Consider the following 18872-nt stretch of genomic DNA (forward strand, 5'->3'; position numbering starts at 1 on the left):
AACACAAATGGTGTAAATTCTTCACACACCTTGTCTGTCTCACCTCCCTTTTGTGGGAATTCTTGTTTCTTGATTTGACTGACTTTTTTCTTTGACTCAAGTGACACTGCACATCCCACAGTATTACTAGCAGTTTGCTGCTGTTTTTGTGCGTCTTGTCTGCCTTTTAAGAAATAACACTGGGTCATCGTATGCCCTGGTCTCTTACAATGAGTACAAGTTACTTTGGCTTTAAATTCAGTCCCAAATTTTGCTCTGTTACCTGAACTCCCTGGGGTCCCTCTACCACCAGCACTATGCTGTGAAATAGACTGAGGTTTCACTTCTTGTGTACCACCCTGATTTGTTCTAGGTTGATTATGGCTGAACCTGTTTGAATAACTTCTGTTATGACCAAGTCTACTCCCATTCAATTTGTGAGTTAAGCCATAGTCGTCCGCCATTGTCGCCGCCTCATTTAGCGTCTTAATTTTGCTAGCGCTTTCATCCAAATGGGTTTTAATGTCAACGTGGACACATTTCTTGAACTCTTCTATAAGAACCAATTGCTTAAGTTGGCCGAAATCATCTTTGACTTCTTTTGAACCAAGCCACCTGTCAAACATTTGTTCTTTCACTCTAGCAAATTCTACATGGGTTTGATCTGCTTGCTTTCTTGAATCTCTGAACTTTTGTCTGTATGCTTCAGGCACCAGTTCATAGGCCTTAAGGACTGCCTGTTTGACTTCTTCATAATCATTACACTTCTCTATTGGTAGAGCTGAGTAAGTTTCCTGGCCTTCCCCACAAAACTACTTTGTAACAGTAGGGTCCAATGCTCTGGAGGCCATTTCAAATTTGTAGCTACCTTTTCAAAATGTTGAAAGTACTCGTCAACTTCTTTCTCTTTGAATTTAGGCACAAGCTTTACATACTTTGTAACATCAAAGCCTGACTTTGACTTTGAGGAGAAACTTGATGAGTATTTGTCACCTAGCTTAGCCAACTTCTCTTGTTCAAACTCAATTTCTTTTTCTTTCAAATGTGCTTCCAACGCCATCTTTTCATGGCGCGCTTTGTCTTCCATTGCCATTTTCTGTTTCTCAAGTTCCAATTTTGCCACCTTTTCCTTTTCTTCAATAAACATTTTCTGTTTTTCCATATCTAGCCTTTCTTGTTTTTCTTTATTTTCATTCTCTAACTTGATCATTTCCAGTTTTTCTTTTTGGTCCATTTCTATTTTCCTCAGTTCTAATTGAATTTCCAACTCTTTCAATTTAACTGCAGAGTCCCCACCGATTTCAGTTTCGACCTCTTTTCTCTTGCCCAAAATGGATTCATCAAAATACTCTTCATCAACTAAAACCTCAATCAAGACATTTTTGATTATTTGTCTTCTTGTAGTTTGCTTTACTTTCAAGTCATAATGTTTGGCAAGTGCTAATAAATCAGGCTTCTTCAACTTATCAAATTTCTCCCAATCTATAGTTTCAAGAAACTCTTCAGCTTTGAACTCTGCCATACTGTACTTTCACTTTTAAGACTCAGTAAATTAATGTCAACTTTTTTTTTTCAGTGTATTTCCCGGACGAGCCCCCAATTTTGTTATGAGCCGTACTTGACTCAAGGCCAAAATCACCTTTTTCCCGAACTCACACGAATGCACAACACAAATACACTGTTTGTTTAAGCTAACAAAATCTAAGTCTTTAATTGAAAACAGAGTATGATTGGTACATATAATAACACTATCGCATATACAATAAAATCACACAATGACAGTTTTACTATATCAGTACTTAACCAGCTGTCTTCTTGTTGGTGATCCTAGAGTTCTTGCAATGTTCTGGACGACTGATGTAATATATCCTTATTCTCTTGTTCTGCGAAAATCAGCGAAGTCCATCGTACACTTGCATTTATAAACCCTTGCACATAAAATCCTCATACGAAAATGATGATGCTTCCTCCAATCTCCTTTGCGCTGCTATCTCCACAAATATATCTCCTTGCACTGCTTTCTCCACAATATCTCTTTGCGCTGCCTTCTCCAAAAATGGCGTTTCTTTCACCAATCACTCTTTTCCAGGGAACAGGTTTCTTTAACACAGCTCCGCTGTTTTTGACAGATGCGTGGCCTTCACAAACTCAGCAAACTCCAGCAATTCGACAGAAGAACTTTTAATCCTTTGATGAGGAAGAGCACTTTTGTGTGCTCGCTGTCTTCTTCGTTGCTGTATTAAAATTAGCTCAATTATTGGCTATATAAACTGGTTAAAATGTACTTCTTTTTTGAAGCACGAAGACCATCACACACATGTGGAGTTTTCAATCTCACATGACATTCTGTAAAGTCCCAACAAAAGCCTTCAACTTTTTATATCAGTACTCATGCAAAAAACCCATCATCTATTAATAAACCATTACTTCAATCACATTTTCACAACATTGCTGCAATCTTGGGATTTCCCAAGATTAATTATACACATTCACATTACATCACTTCCTGGGGGGTTTTCCTTATGGTGCAATAATGAACTGGGGCTTTCCAAGTTCCAAACATAGATCTGACTTTGTTTACAATAATTTGGGGGAATTCCAAAACGACTTTCCACATCATTATCTTGCACGTACAAGGGGGTTTCCCATCTCATGAAATACTTTCAGCTTGTAAACAAAGTTAAATAATTAAATTAAATCAAATTACTCAGGGCACATCACACCGGACACAGAACAAACATCTAGCATGTAAGAATCGTGTTTCTCTGACCATGCTGACAATGCAATTCCTCTAAAACCTTTGAAAAGTTGGCGAATATACAGCATCTAGTCTGAGTATGCCGACTCTGCGACTCAACCAAAGAAGAAGAAGAATGTTGTCAAAATTGAGCAAAAACCAAAATTTTATTTAATTTTCGGAAAATCCAAAATAATTTACTATTTTGGTCATTTTGGCTAAATGTTAAAAAAAACGTCATAATTAAAAAAAAAAAGGAAATAAGATTTTTGATTAATTCGTTTTGATATGACAAGTAGTTGCCAAGCTCTTAAGACTGGCCCACCAAATTAAGATTATAAATATGGTACTAAGGGGTTTCTTGAAATATGTAACAAATAATGCAAATACATTAGATCCAATTTTTGAAGATGATCCTAAGAAAGTGCACAACTTGTAAAGGAGCAATCGTACACGAATGTAGTTTTGATAAGACTATTGACTATTACATTTTATTTGTTCCGACAAATTTGTTTCGAGGTAGGCCCCCTCTCATCAAGGAAAGATGAGAGGTAGTCCTCCCTGATGAGAGGTATAAAATATGTAATACAATATTTACGAGGGATATACCGTTTTCAGCCCCACCCTTTTCGCATCAGCCCCGGGCACTTCAATATGAAATGGATATAGGTTTAGGGCTGGCACTTCCGAAGTAAGGGGCATTCGGTGAGAGCAAAATGTAAAAAATATGGGGTCATTGGGTGAGAACATGACCTTTTTTAATGGAACCTTTGGGTGAGAGCCGAAACAGCGTCAAAAACCTCAAAAAGGCTTCAAATTTCTTTGTTTTTTCAAAATAGGTAACAAAATCAGTGATAAAAGAAAGTTGCTGTTCAAATTGAAAAATAAGGGTCTTTGGGCATGTTGGGTGACAGATCAAATGGAAAAATAGGGTGTCTTCGGGTGACAGAACATGTGTTCGTAAAAAACATATGGGGTCTTTGGATATGAGAGCGACGCTGAAAAGGGGGGTCTTAACAGCCCTACATACGCGTCACCTCCAAAGTTGGAGTGCCGCCCCCCCCCCCTTACAAGTGTTTGTGAACAGTCCCTACTTGCAATTGCAAGGACCTGTGAATTTAATATTTTGTAAATTGAGTTTGGGCCCTTTTTTCTGTTTAAAGCATGATTTAAATAGTGTAAAAATCATGCACCAAATGACTTCAATTGGATCTTCATTTTGCAAAATTTTCCACACTTCTGAGGGGGGAATATACCCCCTGAGACGAAAAAAGGCGGTTTGTTTAGTGACGGAGGAACACAAACCGGCTGGGACCGAGACAATTTGTCAAGTTGCGACTATTATGATTGATATAGGCCTGATGATTTTTGTATCCCAGATAGCATGGCGATATTGGTCTAATATTATTTGTATAATTCTTAAGTTAAAATCATTTTTTGTAAATTAAGTTTGGTAGTTTTAAATCTGTAAAGCGCATTGAGGAATCTGAGATTCACAATGCGCTATATAAATGCTGTTTTATTATTATTATTATTATTATTATGGTGGCCCAATGTATGTTCCATAATGGCCCAACATTGGTTGCTGATATCACACCAATATAATTTGCTCATGGGCCCAAGATTGGTCCAGAATTGGGCTTGGGCCAATGTTGGCCCCAGCTTGGCCCAAACCTTGTCACAGACATTGAACCAACATTGGGCCTGTACCTATTTCTTATTGGCAAACAAGTGGCTGCCAATGTTTTAACAATAATGTAATTTTAGTCAGTACCGTAACCAGTGGGGTGGCCGGGGGGGGGCAAGCTGCCCCCCGGACACAAAAAAAAAACTGGGAAGAAGAGCAAAAAAATTGGGAAGGGGGAAGGAGAGAAAAGAGGAAGAAAAAAGGAAGGAGAAGAGAAAAGAGGAAGAAGAGAAAGGAAAAGAAAAAAAAAGAGGGGAAAAAGGGAAGGAGAAGAGAAAAGGGAAGGAGAAGAGAAAAGGGAAAGAAAGAGGGAATTTGAAATTTGTACTCTGAAACACTGATTTTTAGCTTCTAATATGCCAAAAAACCCGGAGCTTCAGGAAACCAAAGCAATTGAAGTAACAAGCAAAGAAGAAACCAAAGCAACTGAAGTAACCAAGACAAGCAAAGAAACCAAAGCAATTGAAGTAACAAGCAAAGAAGAAACCAAAACCAAAGCAACTGAAGCAACCAAGACAAGCAAAGAAACCAAAGCAATTGAAGTAACAAGCAAAGAAGAAACCAAAGCAACTGAAGTAACCAAGACAAGCAAAGAAACCAAAGCAATTGAAGTAACAAGCAAAGAAGAAACCAAAGCAACTGAAGTAACCAAGACAAGCAAAGAAACCAAAGCAATTGAAGTAACAAGCAAAGAAGAAACCAAAGCAACTGAAGCAACCAAGACAAGCAAAGAAACCAAAGCAATTGAAGTAACAAGCAAAGAAGAAACCAAAGCAACTGAAGTAACCAAGACAAGCAAAGAAACCAAAGCAATTGAAGTAACAAGCAAAGAAGAAACCAAAGCAACTGAAGTAACCAAGACAAGCAAAGAAACCAAAGCAATTGAAGTAACAAGCAAAGAAGAAACCAAAGCAACTGAAGCAACCAAGACAAGCAAAGAAACCAAAGCAATTGAAGTAACAAGCAAAGAAGAAACCAAAGCAACTGAAGTAACCAAGACAAGCAAAGAAACCAAAGCAATTGAAGTAACAAGCAAAGAAGAAACCAAAGCAACTGAAGTAACCAAGACAAGCAAAGAAACCAAAGCAATTGAAGTAACAAGCAAAGAAGAAACCAAAGCAACTGAAGTAACCAAGACAAGCAAAGAAACCAAAGCAATTGAAGTAACAAGCACAGAAGAAACCAAAGCAACTGAAGCAACCAAGACAAGCAAAGAAACCAAAGCAATTGAAGTAACAAGCAAAGAAGAAACCAAAGCAACTGAAGTAACCAAGACAAGCAAAGAAACCAAAACAATTGAAGTAACAAGCAAAGAAGAAACCAAAGCAACTGAAGTAACCAAAACAATCAATGAGGAAACTGAAGTAACTGAAGTAACCAAGACAAACCAAACTGAAACCAAAGCAACCAAGAAAAGTGAAGACTCCGGACACAGAACAAACATCTAGCATGTAAGAATCGTGTTTCTCTGACCATGCTGACAATGCAATTCCTCTAAAACCTTTGAAAAGTTGGCGAATATACAGCATCTAGTCTGAGTATGCCGACTCTGCGACTCAACCAAAGAAGAAGAAGAAGAAGAATGTTGTCAAAATTAAGCAAAAACCAAAATTTTATTTAATTTTCGGAAAATCCAAAATAATTTACTATTTTGGTCATTTTGGCTAAATGTTAAAAAAAACTTCATAATTAAAAAAAAAAAAGAAATAAGATTTTTGATTAATTCGTTTTGATATGACAAGTAGTTGCCAAGCTCTTAAGACTGGCCCACCAAATTAAGATTATAAATATGGTACTAAGGGGTTTCTTGAAATATGTAACAAATAATGCAAATACATTAGATCCAATTTTTGAAGATGATCCTTAAGAAAGTGCACAACTTGTAAAGGAGCAATCGTACACGAATGTAGTTTTGATAAGACTATTGACTATTACATTTTATTTGTTCCGACAAATTTGTTTCGAGGTAGGCCCCCTCTCATCAAGGAAAGATGAGAGGTAGTCCTCCTGATGAGAGGTACAAAATATGTAATACAATATTTACGAGGGATATACCGTTTTCAGCCCCACCCTTTTCGCATCAGCCCCGGGCACTTCAATATGAAATGGATATAGGTTTAGGGCTGGCACTTCCGAAGTAAGGGGCATTCGGTGAGAGCAAAATGTAAAAAATATGGGGTCATTGGGTGAGAACATGACCTTTTTTAATGGAACCTTTGGGTGAGAGCCGAAACAGCGTCAAAAAACCTCAAAAAGGCTTCAAATTTCTTTGTTTTTTCAAAAATAGGTAACAAAATCAGTGATAAAAGAAAGTTGCTGTTCAAATTGAAAAATAAGGGTCTTTGGGCATGTTGGGTGACAGATCAAATGGAAAAATAGGGTGTCTTCGGGTGACAGAACATGTGTTCGTAAAAACATATGGGGTCTTTGGATATGAGAGCGACGCTGAAAAGGGGGGTCTTAACAGCCCTACATACGCGTCACCTCCAAAGAGTGCCGCCCCCCCCCCCTTACAAGTGTTTGTGAACAGTCCCTACTTGCAATTGCAAGGACCTGTGAATTTAATATTTTGTAAATTGAGTTTGGGCCCTTTTTTCTGTTTAAAGCATGATTTAAATAGTGTAAAAATCATGCACCAAATGACTTCAATTGGATCTTCATTTTGCAAAATTTTCCACACTTCTGAGGGGGGAATATACCCCCTGAGACGAAAATATACCCCCTCGAACACCCTCTGCGTGTTTAACACAAATTAGGCCTTCAATAATAGGGGAAACTTGTCCACGAAAAGCATCATTCATGGACCGCTCATTTCACAAATGTTCGGCCTTTTCAAACTTAAACTAAAATTTTGCACACTAATAATAGTGCCAAAATGGTCCTCCAAATCGCTTCTTATGTCTTCATTTTGCAAACTGAGTTATTACTTCTGAGGTGGGCACATTTTACAGCAGGGGCCTATACAGGTTTTAACCAGCAAAAACCGAGCCGGGGATGTTTGGTGTACCTGATGAACCCCTTTTTGACATCTGCTAAAGCTAGCCTACATTTTGCGTTTGCGGTACCGGTATCTACAAATAGTGACTGGAGGGCCTATGATCATGATGCCAGTTTTGTGTCAACCGTGACCAATCACGTCCTACAAAGGCCTACATTTGAAAACAGGTTTATTTGGAATCAGCGATCATCATTTCACGGGTTGTCGCGCGACAGGCGGTTTGTTTAGTGACGGAGGAACACAAACAGGCTGGGACCGAGACAATTTGTCAAGTTGCGACTATTATGATTGATATAGGCCTGATTTTTGTATCCCAGATAACATGGCGATATTGGTCTAATGGTGGCCCAATGTATGTTCCATAATGGCCCAACATTGGTTGCTGATATCACACCAATATAATTTGCTCATGGGCCCAAGATTGGTCCAGAATTGGGCTTGGGCCAATGTTGGCCCCAGCTTGGCCCAAACCTTGTCACAGACATTGAACCAACATTGGGCCTGTACCTATTTCTAGTGGCAAACAAGTGGCTGCCAATGTTTTAACAATAATGTAGGCTAATTTTAGTATTGGGCCAATATTGATGCAATGGATTACTGTAATTATTGGACGTTATTGGCCCGGGAAAATCATGTTTCTGTTTGCCTTTTTTTTTTCATAAAAACATAATTGTGTTTGGGAGTGGCCTTCTCTCTTTTCTCTTTTTCCTAGCTATTTTCTTCCATTTCTTGCTTTGTTTTTCAAAGCTATCTAGGCCAGCATTCATATTTATTAGCCTGCACTGGCTATCCAGGCTTGTGCATTTGTATGGGCTTGCCTGGAATGGTCCATGGTTTTCCATGGATTAGCATGTGTCCCTCATGGACCAACCTGTGTAAACAAACAAACAAATGACAACTCCCCCCCCATCCCCAAAAATAAACCGACACGGGGTTTATTTGCTCAATTTTTTTAGCAAAGCGAGGCGAGGGCACTAGAGTGGTGACGAGCTTCAAATAACGGCAGGGGACGGTCATATTGCATTGTTTACCTTCGAAGAATTCAGAAAATGGGTGCATAAATCAACTATTTCGGCGTCCATGAACTACATTTCAACGCTTCCTTTCGATGAACACTGAAAGGTAGGAATTGAGCACAATAGTAGGCCTAGATGATAACAGATAACTTGATATGCATCATGATGATTAGCCTCTCAGTGGCAGTTGAGATTGGATTCAGCACTTCCTTTCTCTTGACCCAAAGGCTGACATGACAGTAAAATTGTTAACTTGATTGTTGGGAGTGGCCTTCTTTTCCTTGTTCTTTGTCTTCAAATCTTTTTCTCACTTCTCTTTACATACAGGCCAGCATGCTTATAATAGCTTTTTAGCCTGGCTTGAGCATTTTGTTTGAGCCTGATCCCATCAGGACCCAAGCGTGTCTCCTCACGGAGCGACTGTTTAAACAAACAAACAAACAAACATATAATGCAACATGCATGTACAGCGGTTGACAGTACAAAAAGTACGATTATAATGCGCACGATTTGAGGTTGACACATATGAGACTCATATGTGTCAACCTCAAACCCAGCCATGACATTTATCGTGCTTGTTAACTTAAGGGCTGGGGTATGAACGTTTGGACAGTATTTATTTTGGGACATTAGAGCACATCAGATATATCGAATTGCATTCTGAATACGAAGAATGTCATTCTGATATCAAATAATTTTGAATTTTTGAAATTGCAATTTAATACACATTTTATGGCAAATCATTAAAATTGATATTTTTGATATTTAACAGTACTTGAAGTAAACTTTATAAATCTGATGATTTATACTTAAAGTGTATGTAGGTGGGTTGAAAAGCCGACGATCAATTGAAAATTTTGACCTTTCGTATTGAAGATATGGATTTTTTTTCCAAAAACACCAAAAAAATTAGGTCTTTTGGGAAAAAATCCATATCTTCAATATGAAAGGTCAAAATTTTCAATTGACCGTCGGCTTTTCCTCCTGCTACATACACTTTAAGAATATATCATTAGATTTATATAATTTACTTTCGAGGACTGTTATATATCAAAAATTCGAAAAATATCAAATTTTTATAATTTGTCATAAAATTTGTATTATATTGTGATTTTCAAAAATGAAAATTATTTGATATCAGAAAGACATGCTTCAGATTCAGAATACAATCGATAGGTCTGAGGTGCTCTCATGTGCCACAAAAAATATATACTATCGAAACGCAATAAACGCTCATTTTAGATCCCTTAATGTTATCCATGTATAATTTAGCTAGACTCGCTACGTACCAGTCCTACAAGGTGTCCCAGAATGATTTATACCGTGTTTGAAAAAATATTTAAAATAGATAGTCAACAGTGTATCCAATTTTAATAAGTGCAATAGGCCTACAATAACAGACATGTCTCCTACTTATTCTGTGACTTTCATATAAATAGCTTGATTCGTTTTGGCGTGACATTGATATTACTGAAAATATATGAAAACGGTGTGTGTAACTTACAGTGCAAAGGCATCATAACACATGGATCCTTTATCACCATTGTCCAGCCGTACTCTGCAATATACTGGAGAAATCCTACATTCTTTTATAGGAAATACATCAAATTTGAATTGACCCAGATACAACGCTGAATAATTCATGAGATTTACATGTATAAATGAAACATTTCAATATATGACTTCAGATATTTAGTTGAAAATCATAGTTTTTATGCGATTTTGACAACAAAATTTACCCAAAAACTTCATTATTACAGAGGATATAACTTCCTCAAGGATCCTTCGCATCAATTTTGAAGCTTCTCCGTTACGTAGCTGTGGGTTTCCTAATATTACTGTGTATATAAATACATGCTGTGACACTAAGGACGAATCTTCTCTATACTTTTATAACAAATCTATCTCTTTCAAATGATGAAACTCACACATCGCAATAATTGTCTTCAAAACCACTGCCAAATAAAGCATAGTATAAGGTCACTCAAGCATAACAAATCCTTTATTCCATACAAGGATTGCTTCGTAACATCATAAATAATCGTTAGATATCAAATTTTTAGTAGAAGTAAGAACAGGATGCAACTAATATACCTGCAAAACATTTTCCAAATAACTTTGCGCTGAACGGTTAGTAATTTTACAGGTTTTCAAAATAGGTTGTTTTGTCAAAACTTGGAATTCACCATTTCTACGCAATATCCTGTAACTTCTATTAGAAACGTCCAATTTCTAAAATCTAAAGTTTCTAAGAAAGTTAAATATATGTAGATCTTAGAAATTAAAACAATACTACCAATAGTGATGCTCTTCATACCTAGAAAAATTCAACTTTCCCGGTATATATCATTCTGGGACATCCTGTATTATAATATATACATGTATGCTACGCCGTACATAATTATACTAGCCTAAATGCATATTATTATTAGGACTGGCTCACAACCCGGGGGGAGAGGGGGGCACATCTAAAAATTTTGGTGGGTATGTTCCCCGAATTTTGAGGTGGTGATGGGTCTTTGGGAGCTAACGGCGTACCGGTAAAAGGGGGGACTTTTGGAGCTGCAAACAGTCAAAATCAAGGGTCTTTCTTGGCATTTTGTTTGAAAATCGCCTAAGAACCAGAAATACAAGGAATGAGCAATTTTGTGGTCTTTTAGAGCTGAGATTATCAAAATCAATGGTCTTTTGGAGCTCTATTTTGGTCAATGTAGGGAGTCTTTCGAAGCTACAAAATCCTAAAAAGGGGGTGGGTCTTTCCGGGAATATAACCGTATGGTCATTTGTGTTAAGTGCCCCCGAGCTCGCAACATTTTCATTTTGTATGTCAATGGGAAATATACAGTCTTAACAATTTGTGCAGGTCAGAGATTTGAACAATTTCTTTAGAATGTTATCAATCATGCAATGTAATATTATAATATAAAATTTGGTACCCACCTCATTTTGCTTGCTAATTAAAGACTCAGTTGAAACAAACTCTTGATCAGAGCCCTCGCAGTACCTTAGAAGATCCATGATCCCTGAGTAAAATAAACCCAAGCAAGTGACTAGTAAACCGGGCTAGTAAAGTAAAGAAAATGTAAGGCCAATCCTTGCCTGGTTTAGACCATTCTGTAAAAAATTAATACCACTCCTAGTACAGAGCTTGCCGAAGGCCGAAGGCAAGCTGCACTACATTGTATAACTTGGCAAGCTACGTAAGTCACCAACCAGCACTTCCCTGTCACCAACAAGTAGGGCCACTATGCAGTATAACTGTCTACCCACACCACAGATACTGGTCTGGGTCTACCCCACCCATCAACCGCTCAAGTCCACTCACCGAGGCGCCAGCCGACCTACAGCTGGTCTTTACTATAGTGTCAGAGGGCATATGGCATGGTTTTTCATTTTTTCTTTCAATTGCATGGAAAATAGGTCGGCTTTGGAGCAAAGCTAACTTAAGGATCGAATGCATTTTAGTGTTCAAAAAGGCTTTATCGACTTTACTGCTACAGTCAAAATTCTGGACTGTCGAATTCTGCAAGGTTTGCAGAATTCGAATCAGGGATAAAAATATACGATCTTTGCGAAATTGCGATCAACTTTGGACGTATGGAAAAGACATTATTGCCAAACACTATACAATAGAATAGAACATTCGATGTCAACTTGTCAAAATTATGAAAATATTGAAGAAAAATAATTCAAACTTTTTAGCTTGACAAATCCATTAAATGAGTACTCACGACTTAAACTTTCGCCATCAGGGCTGATGGCTTCACAAGTGAATTGGTCCACTGCTTTTCCCGTTAAACGGCTTGTTTCCCCAGGTTGCCCCTTCCCATTCTATGATATATTGATATGGTTTTCTTGTGCTATGTAGTCTGTAATGGCTGATTTGTGCTGTTCTGAGGTGGATTCTTTTCTGTTTGCTCTCGTGAATTTTCTTTCTGCAATAGTTTCAGAGTCCTTTTTATGCTCTTTTAGCCTTGTACCAAACTGTCGCCCAGTCTCCCCTACATAAGACTTGTCGCATCCTTTGCAAGGAATATTATACCACCTCACTTGTCTGCTCAATCTCCTTCCTTCGGGTGGACCAGCAGACTTTTCAGAGTGTTGGTGGGTCTCATGGCTGTGGAAATATTATGTTTCCTGAAGATACTTTGTAGTTTCTCCGCCAAGTCTTCAAGTCTTCTTCTTTTTCTGTCTACCTTTCGGTTGTTTGTCATTCATTTGCTGCTTCACTCTAACCAACGACCATTTGGAGTAACCACATTCTCTAAGCGCTGTCCTGATCTTATTCTCTACCTCTTTCTTATCTCTGTAACTATGTTCTCCATTCTATCCATCAATGTCCGGATGACCCCAAGTTTTTGAAGAAAATGTGCTCCCCAAACTTGTGGAAAGTATGCAAAACAATTGCCATTCAAACGTGTGGGAAACTGAAAGAGCATATTCACAGGCTAGTATTTTAGCTGGGGTTGTGCAATATAATTATTAGCCGGGTAAAATGGGGGGGGCAAGCCGACGAGTTAGTCAGACAAGATTTTGCACTAAAGTCAAAGTAACATTACAAAGCAAAAGGAATACAAATTATCTCTTGCTTTAAGGGCTGGGGTATGAACGTTTGGACAGTATTTATTTTGGGACATTAGAGCACATCAGACATATCGAATTGCATTCTGAATACGAAGAATGTCATTCTGATATCAAATAATTTTGATTTTTGAAATTCGCAATTTAATACACATTTTATGGCAAATCATTAAAATTGATATTTTTGATATTTAACAGTACTTGAAGTAAACTTTATAAATCTGATGATTTATAATTAAAGTGTATGTAGGTGGGATGAAAAGCCGACGATCAATTGAAAATTTTGACCTTTCGTATTGAAGATATGGATTTTTTCCCAAAACACCAAAAAAAAATTAGGTCTTTTGGGAAAAAATCCATATCTTCAATATGAAAGGTCAAAATTTTCAATTGATCGTCGGCTTTTCCTCCCTGCTACATACACTTTAAGAATATATCATTAGATTTATATAATTTACTTTAGGACTGTTATATATCAAAAATTTGAAAAATATCAAATTTTTATAATTTGTCATAAAATTTGTATTATATTGTGATTTTTAACAAATGAAAATTATTTGATATCAGAAAGACATGCTTCAGATTCAGAATGCAATTCGATAGGTCTGAGGTGCTCTCATGTCCCACAAAAATATTGTCGATACATACAAACGCCATTTTGGATCCCTTAAGGGATCTAAAATGAGCGTTTATTGCGTTTGTATTCTGAATTGTATTCTGAATACGAAGTATGTCTTTCTGATATCAAATAATTTTCATTTTTTGAAAATCACAATATAATACAAATTTTATGACAAATTATAAAAATTTGATATTTTTCGAATTTTTGATATATAACAGTCCTCGAAGTAAATTATATAAATCTAATGGTATATTCTTAAAGTGCATGTAGCTGGGAGCAAAAGCCGACGGTCAATTGAAAATTTTGACCTTTCATATTGAAGATATGGATTTTTTCCCAAAAGACCTTATTTTTTTTTTGGTGTTTTGGGAAAAAAAATCCATATCTTCAATACGAAAGGTCAAAATGTTCAATTGATCGTCGGCTTTTCAACCCACCTACATACACTTTAAGTATAACTCATCAGATTTATAAAGTTTACTTCAAGTACTGTTAAATATCAAAAATATCAATTTTTAATGATTTGCCATAAAATGTGTATTAAATTGCGAATTTCAAAAATTCAAAATTATTTGATATCAGAATGACATTCTTCGTATTCAGAATGCAATTCGATATATCTGATGTGCTCTAATGTCCCAAAATAAATACTGTCCAAACGTTCATACCCCAGCCCTTAAGGGATCTAGAATGAGCGTTTATGGCGTATTTTTTTGTGGGACATGAGAGCACCTCAGACGTATCGAATCGCATTCTGAATACGAAGCATGTCTTTCTGATTGTGACCAAAACCCGAATTGGAGATCACAATGACCGGATTACTGAAACAAAAGCAAGTTATTGGGATGCGGTAGACACTAGATCTATACAATGAGTACTCCAGACAAAGTATATACGTAATCTATCATAAATAAATGTATCAGATTTATTTTTTTCTTTAACCTGATTCCAACTCCAATACAATTAATTCGAGTACAAAAATATTATAATCTATTTCTATAACACCAGTGGTTATATTAAGTATATGACACAATAGTATTCTATTTGGATTTGAATTTGAAAATCATCCACTCAGATTTGAATTTAATAATAATAATAAGGATCAACAATAAATGTCAATAAAGTCCAAGTGAAAAAAAAAAAAAAAAGTGGTTTCCAAAACGTAACGGTCAATCAATGTTCGCTTCAACCAAGCGCCATGTTGAAAGTGAAATTCCAAAATTTAATATAAATTGATTTGACCGATTTATAATCCAAGTTTCTTGCAATTTAGCTGTGTTTTGAAATATCAAAATTAATATGTATAAACCTGTTAATAATACACAACCTCACAAAAGTATACACAAACCCACGGCCGTTCAATTGAAGCTGATCCGAAGAATTGGTACCGATAATGTATTCGCGATAAGTTCATGCGTAAATGACGATGTAAAAATGCCAAACGCTGATCGCGAAAGTTCATAAACCGGTAGAAAATGATGTTCTATCCAATTGCAGATCGGGTCGTTGTTGTTGACGGAAGTTGTGTGCGAGGTGAAGTTCAAGTGGTGAAAGTGATTCCAGTCGTTGGTAACCAGTAGCAAACGAAAATATGGTGAAAACCCCTTAACCCATCCAGTTCCTCAAATGAAAATATGGACTGGAATATAAACAAACAAACAACCCAAAATTTGAAAATACGTGCGCAAGTTGAATAGATTTTTAATACAAAATATCAAAACAATAAAATACGCACTTTCATTTTAAATTGATGCACACGACCACTTTTAAACCCCATTTAATTAACAAGGGCGTGGCACTGACGTCATCTAATTTGCATACAGGTGCATCTCTTTTGTTTCCTTATTTGCACAACAATACATTTTCTTTCCAAAACAGTTGCTTTCGCAATCCACCGAAATTATATAAATATTTCTCAATGTCGTAAATTCTCATTTCACGATTGTAAATTAGGGCCTACATATATACAAATAATACAAACAATAATATAAACACAGCAACGATATTATAGACTCCCAACATTTTACGGGAAGAACTATTCTCACAAAACCGTTTTTTTCTAATTCATTCAATTACAATTTCTTTAGCTGAATTTTTCTTCCAACCCACATTTTGGACATTCCCAGCCATTCATTTCTTTAAACGTGGGAAATTCTTTCAAGTTCAAGAATTGGTAAATTGATGAATCAAATAATTACCTTTCCAAAAATTGGTTAAAATTTTCCAACACAAACGTTTGAGATCAAACATGCTAAAAGAAACTTTCCAAATTTCCAAATTAAATATTTCGCCATAATTAGGCCCAAATTAATTACATATACAAAACAATATATTTTACTTACGTTGACTTCAGATATAGTTTATGCGGCGTTACATGCATCGCTCTGGTAGTCTCTTGAGAACACCCACGTCCAGGACTGCCATCACAGTCTCAAGTGTCTCTAAATACCCGCGCCGGTCTAACCTCAAAACCAGGAAATTTTACTCATCGTCAAATACATAATTGACCTCAATTGCTCATACTACGCATGCAATTGCCAACTGAGTAATTAATTTCACAGAGGTACTGTGACCGCGCCCATTAATAAAGGTGAACCACCAAGGCGGTGGCGATGAACCCACGACTTTACACCGCAGAAATTATATCGAAAGTAAATGAAAACGCTCTTCCAATGCGCACGTTAAAATCGGGTCACAATACTTCCATTGTGATTTAAAAATCCCGGTATAAATCCAGGTGGTCCGATTAACTTACAAAAGAAATACGAAAATATTGGCCGCGTGTGGCGCTATGCCTGAAAACTTAATGATCAAGTGAATCAGACGGCGCTGGACATTTACAGAAATAATATATTTTTAAAAAAATGCGAGTTCTGACGTGACACTGATATCAAATAATTTTCATTTTTTGAAATTCACGATATAATACAAATTATATGACAAATTATGAAAATTTGATATTTTTCAAATTTTTGATATATAACGGTCCTCGAAATAAATTTTATAAATCTAATGATATATTCTTAAAGTGTATGTATTTCCCAAAAAGACCTATTTTTTTTTTTTTTTTTTTTTTTTTTTTTTTTTTGGAAAAAAAATCCATATCTTCAATACGAAAGTTAAAATTTTCATTTGATCGTCGGCTTTTCATCCCACCTACATACACTTTAAGTATAAATCATCATACCCCTTCCCTTAACACTTTGAGATTTATTAGAAGTAATTCTTAAAACTGCGTGTTTTACAAAAACAAAATACAAAAGATTAATTTGTTGTGTGTATTTTTTTTAATTACTAGTATCGCATATATCTTAAACACAACATGCCACAAAGTTCAAACTGGTCTCATTTCTGATATAGGAGTACGAGTTAATATTAAATAATAATATTTTTTCTTGTTTTTTTTTTTTCAATTTGCTCAATTATTCTTTTGCAGACATACAATGGAGTCATCTATCAAGGACAGCCCGCTGTTGTTTTGCAGAACATGTGGTTTGCAACGAGTCTGTGATGTCGAAAAAGAACTCCAAAAACTCTTTGCAGAAAAATACTTGCAATTGCCAAACATGTGTGGTATTTGTCAGAAGCAAGTGGAACCTAATAATGACACTAAAACTAACATAAAGAAGTGTGAACAATCTGGTAAGAAAGAACAAAGTGATAACAGTGATGGTGAGGATTGTGGTGTATGTGAAGATATCTACGGTGAGAATGACGATTTGAGGCTAGAATCAAATAGACGTGTTGTAAAAAAGAAGAAAATAGAAACAATAAAAGTCACCAAACGTCGTAGAAAAACAACTTCCACAACTGCAAAAAAAACCAGGCAAGAAAAACCTGTAAATATTGTAAACGACAAACGTTCCAGGGTAACAAGGTTAAGAACAGGTGCAATAACAAATAGAAAATATACCAATCCTCAGGATGATGAATTCTCAACCGAAGATGAATCTGATTCGGAGTCAAATTCTGAGGACACTGACAATGAGGTACAAGATGCCATGGAGAGTGAGCTAGATGAGGACATTGACGATGAAGTCAAACAATTGATGCAAATGAAAGAAGATCCTGAATTGATGGCATCATCAACAGTACTGGAAGAAACAGATCAAAGTCTCATCAAGTTTCTTGATCCAGAACTTGTGGAAATGACATTGCCTTCAGATGATCCAAAAAGACCTCTGAAATGCAAGGTTTGCAATGCAACTTTCGTTACTATTGGATCATTTGCTAACCATGTGTCAGACCACACGAATAAAGGGCCAATGGCGAAGCCACTGAAGTGCTCAGATTGTGGGAAGAATTGCGCTACGAAGGGTTTCAAGCAGCATAGAAGTGGCCATATCAAATTTAAGGCTCCTCAGCAGTGTACCTACAAAGGGTGTAATTTCACATTCAAGGAGAGGAACATTTTTCAAAGCCATTTGGATGTACACAAAGGTGTCAAACGTAATTGTTGCAAGGTATGTGGTGCAGGTTATATGAGAAAGACAGATCTGACCGTACATCATCAACGAGACCATGCTAAAGGAGCAAAGCAACTTCTTTGCAGGTATTGTAAGAAGCCCTTCCTAGCAGATTTAAAGCGAGACGACATGAGAGAAGAGTTCATGAGAATCGGGAGCATCTTGAATGTGAGGAGTGTGGCTTTACATGTCTGTCGCAATATAAACTAAAGAGACACAAAGAATCCCACAATACAGAATTGAAAACCGATTTCGTTTGCAGCAAATGTAGAGAATGTTTTACAGATCAAATTACGCTTGACCGGCATGCTGACTTAAACACATGTAGCGCCCCTGTTGACATTGACTGGGAAGATGCAACAAAATTCGTGGATCCACGACTCGTGGCGCTCATGGATAAGCCAAGAACAATGAGCAAACCTTTCAGGTGTAAACAATGTGCAATGAGCGAATTCAACATTGCGTCTGTATTTTTGAAACATGTGAAATATAAGCACCCAGAAATTGAGTGCCATGTGACACATGCATACACTTGTGGTCAGTGTGATGTGAAATTTAAAAAGTATAACACAATGGTAAACCATAACAATACAACACACTTGCTTCTCATGCCATATATGTGCGATTATGATGGCTGTAACAGAGGTTTCAAATGGTCATGTACATTGAAAAAGCACAAAGATACTCACAGATGTGATGGTGACAGACGGACATACATATGCCATATCTGTGGAGCAGGCTTGTTGTCAAGTCCGCAACTTAAATATCACATCGAGGCTGTACATT

General features: G+C 36.6%; 1 protein-coding gene across 1 annotated transcript; it reads left to right on the top strand.

The window, feature by feature from the left end:
• Positions 1-8413: 8413 nt before the first annotated feature.
• LOC140136225 (uncharacterized) lies at positions 8414-18800 on the top strand. Its single transcript, XM_072157946.1, has 2 exons — positions 8414-8523; positions 17057-18800. The coding sequence occupies exons 1-2, from the start codon at positions 8510-8512 to the stop codon at positions 18294-18296; spliced, it is 1254 nt and encodes a 417-aa protein (XP_072014047.1). The 5' UTR covers positions 8414-8509; the 3' UTR covers positions 18297-18800.
• The last annotated feature ends 72 nt before the right edge of the window (positions 18801-18872 follow it).

The sequence above is a fragment of the Amphiura filiformis genome, chromosome 16 (genome assembly GCF_039555335.1).
Source record: "Amphiura filiformis chromosome 16, Afil_fr2py, whole genome shotgun sequence".
Taxonomy (NCBI): Eukaryota; Metazoa; Echinodermata; class Ophiuroidea; order Amphilepidida; family Amphiuridae; genus Amphiura; species Amphiura filiformis.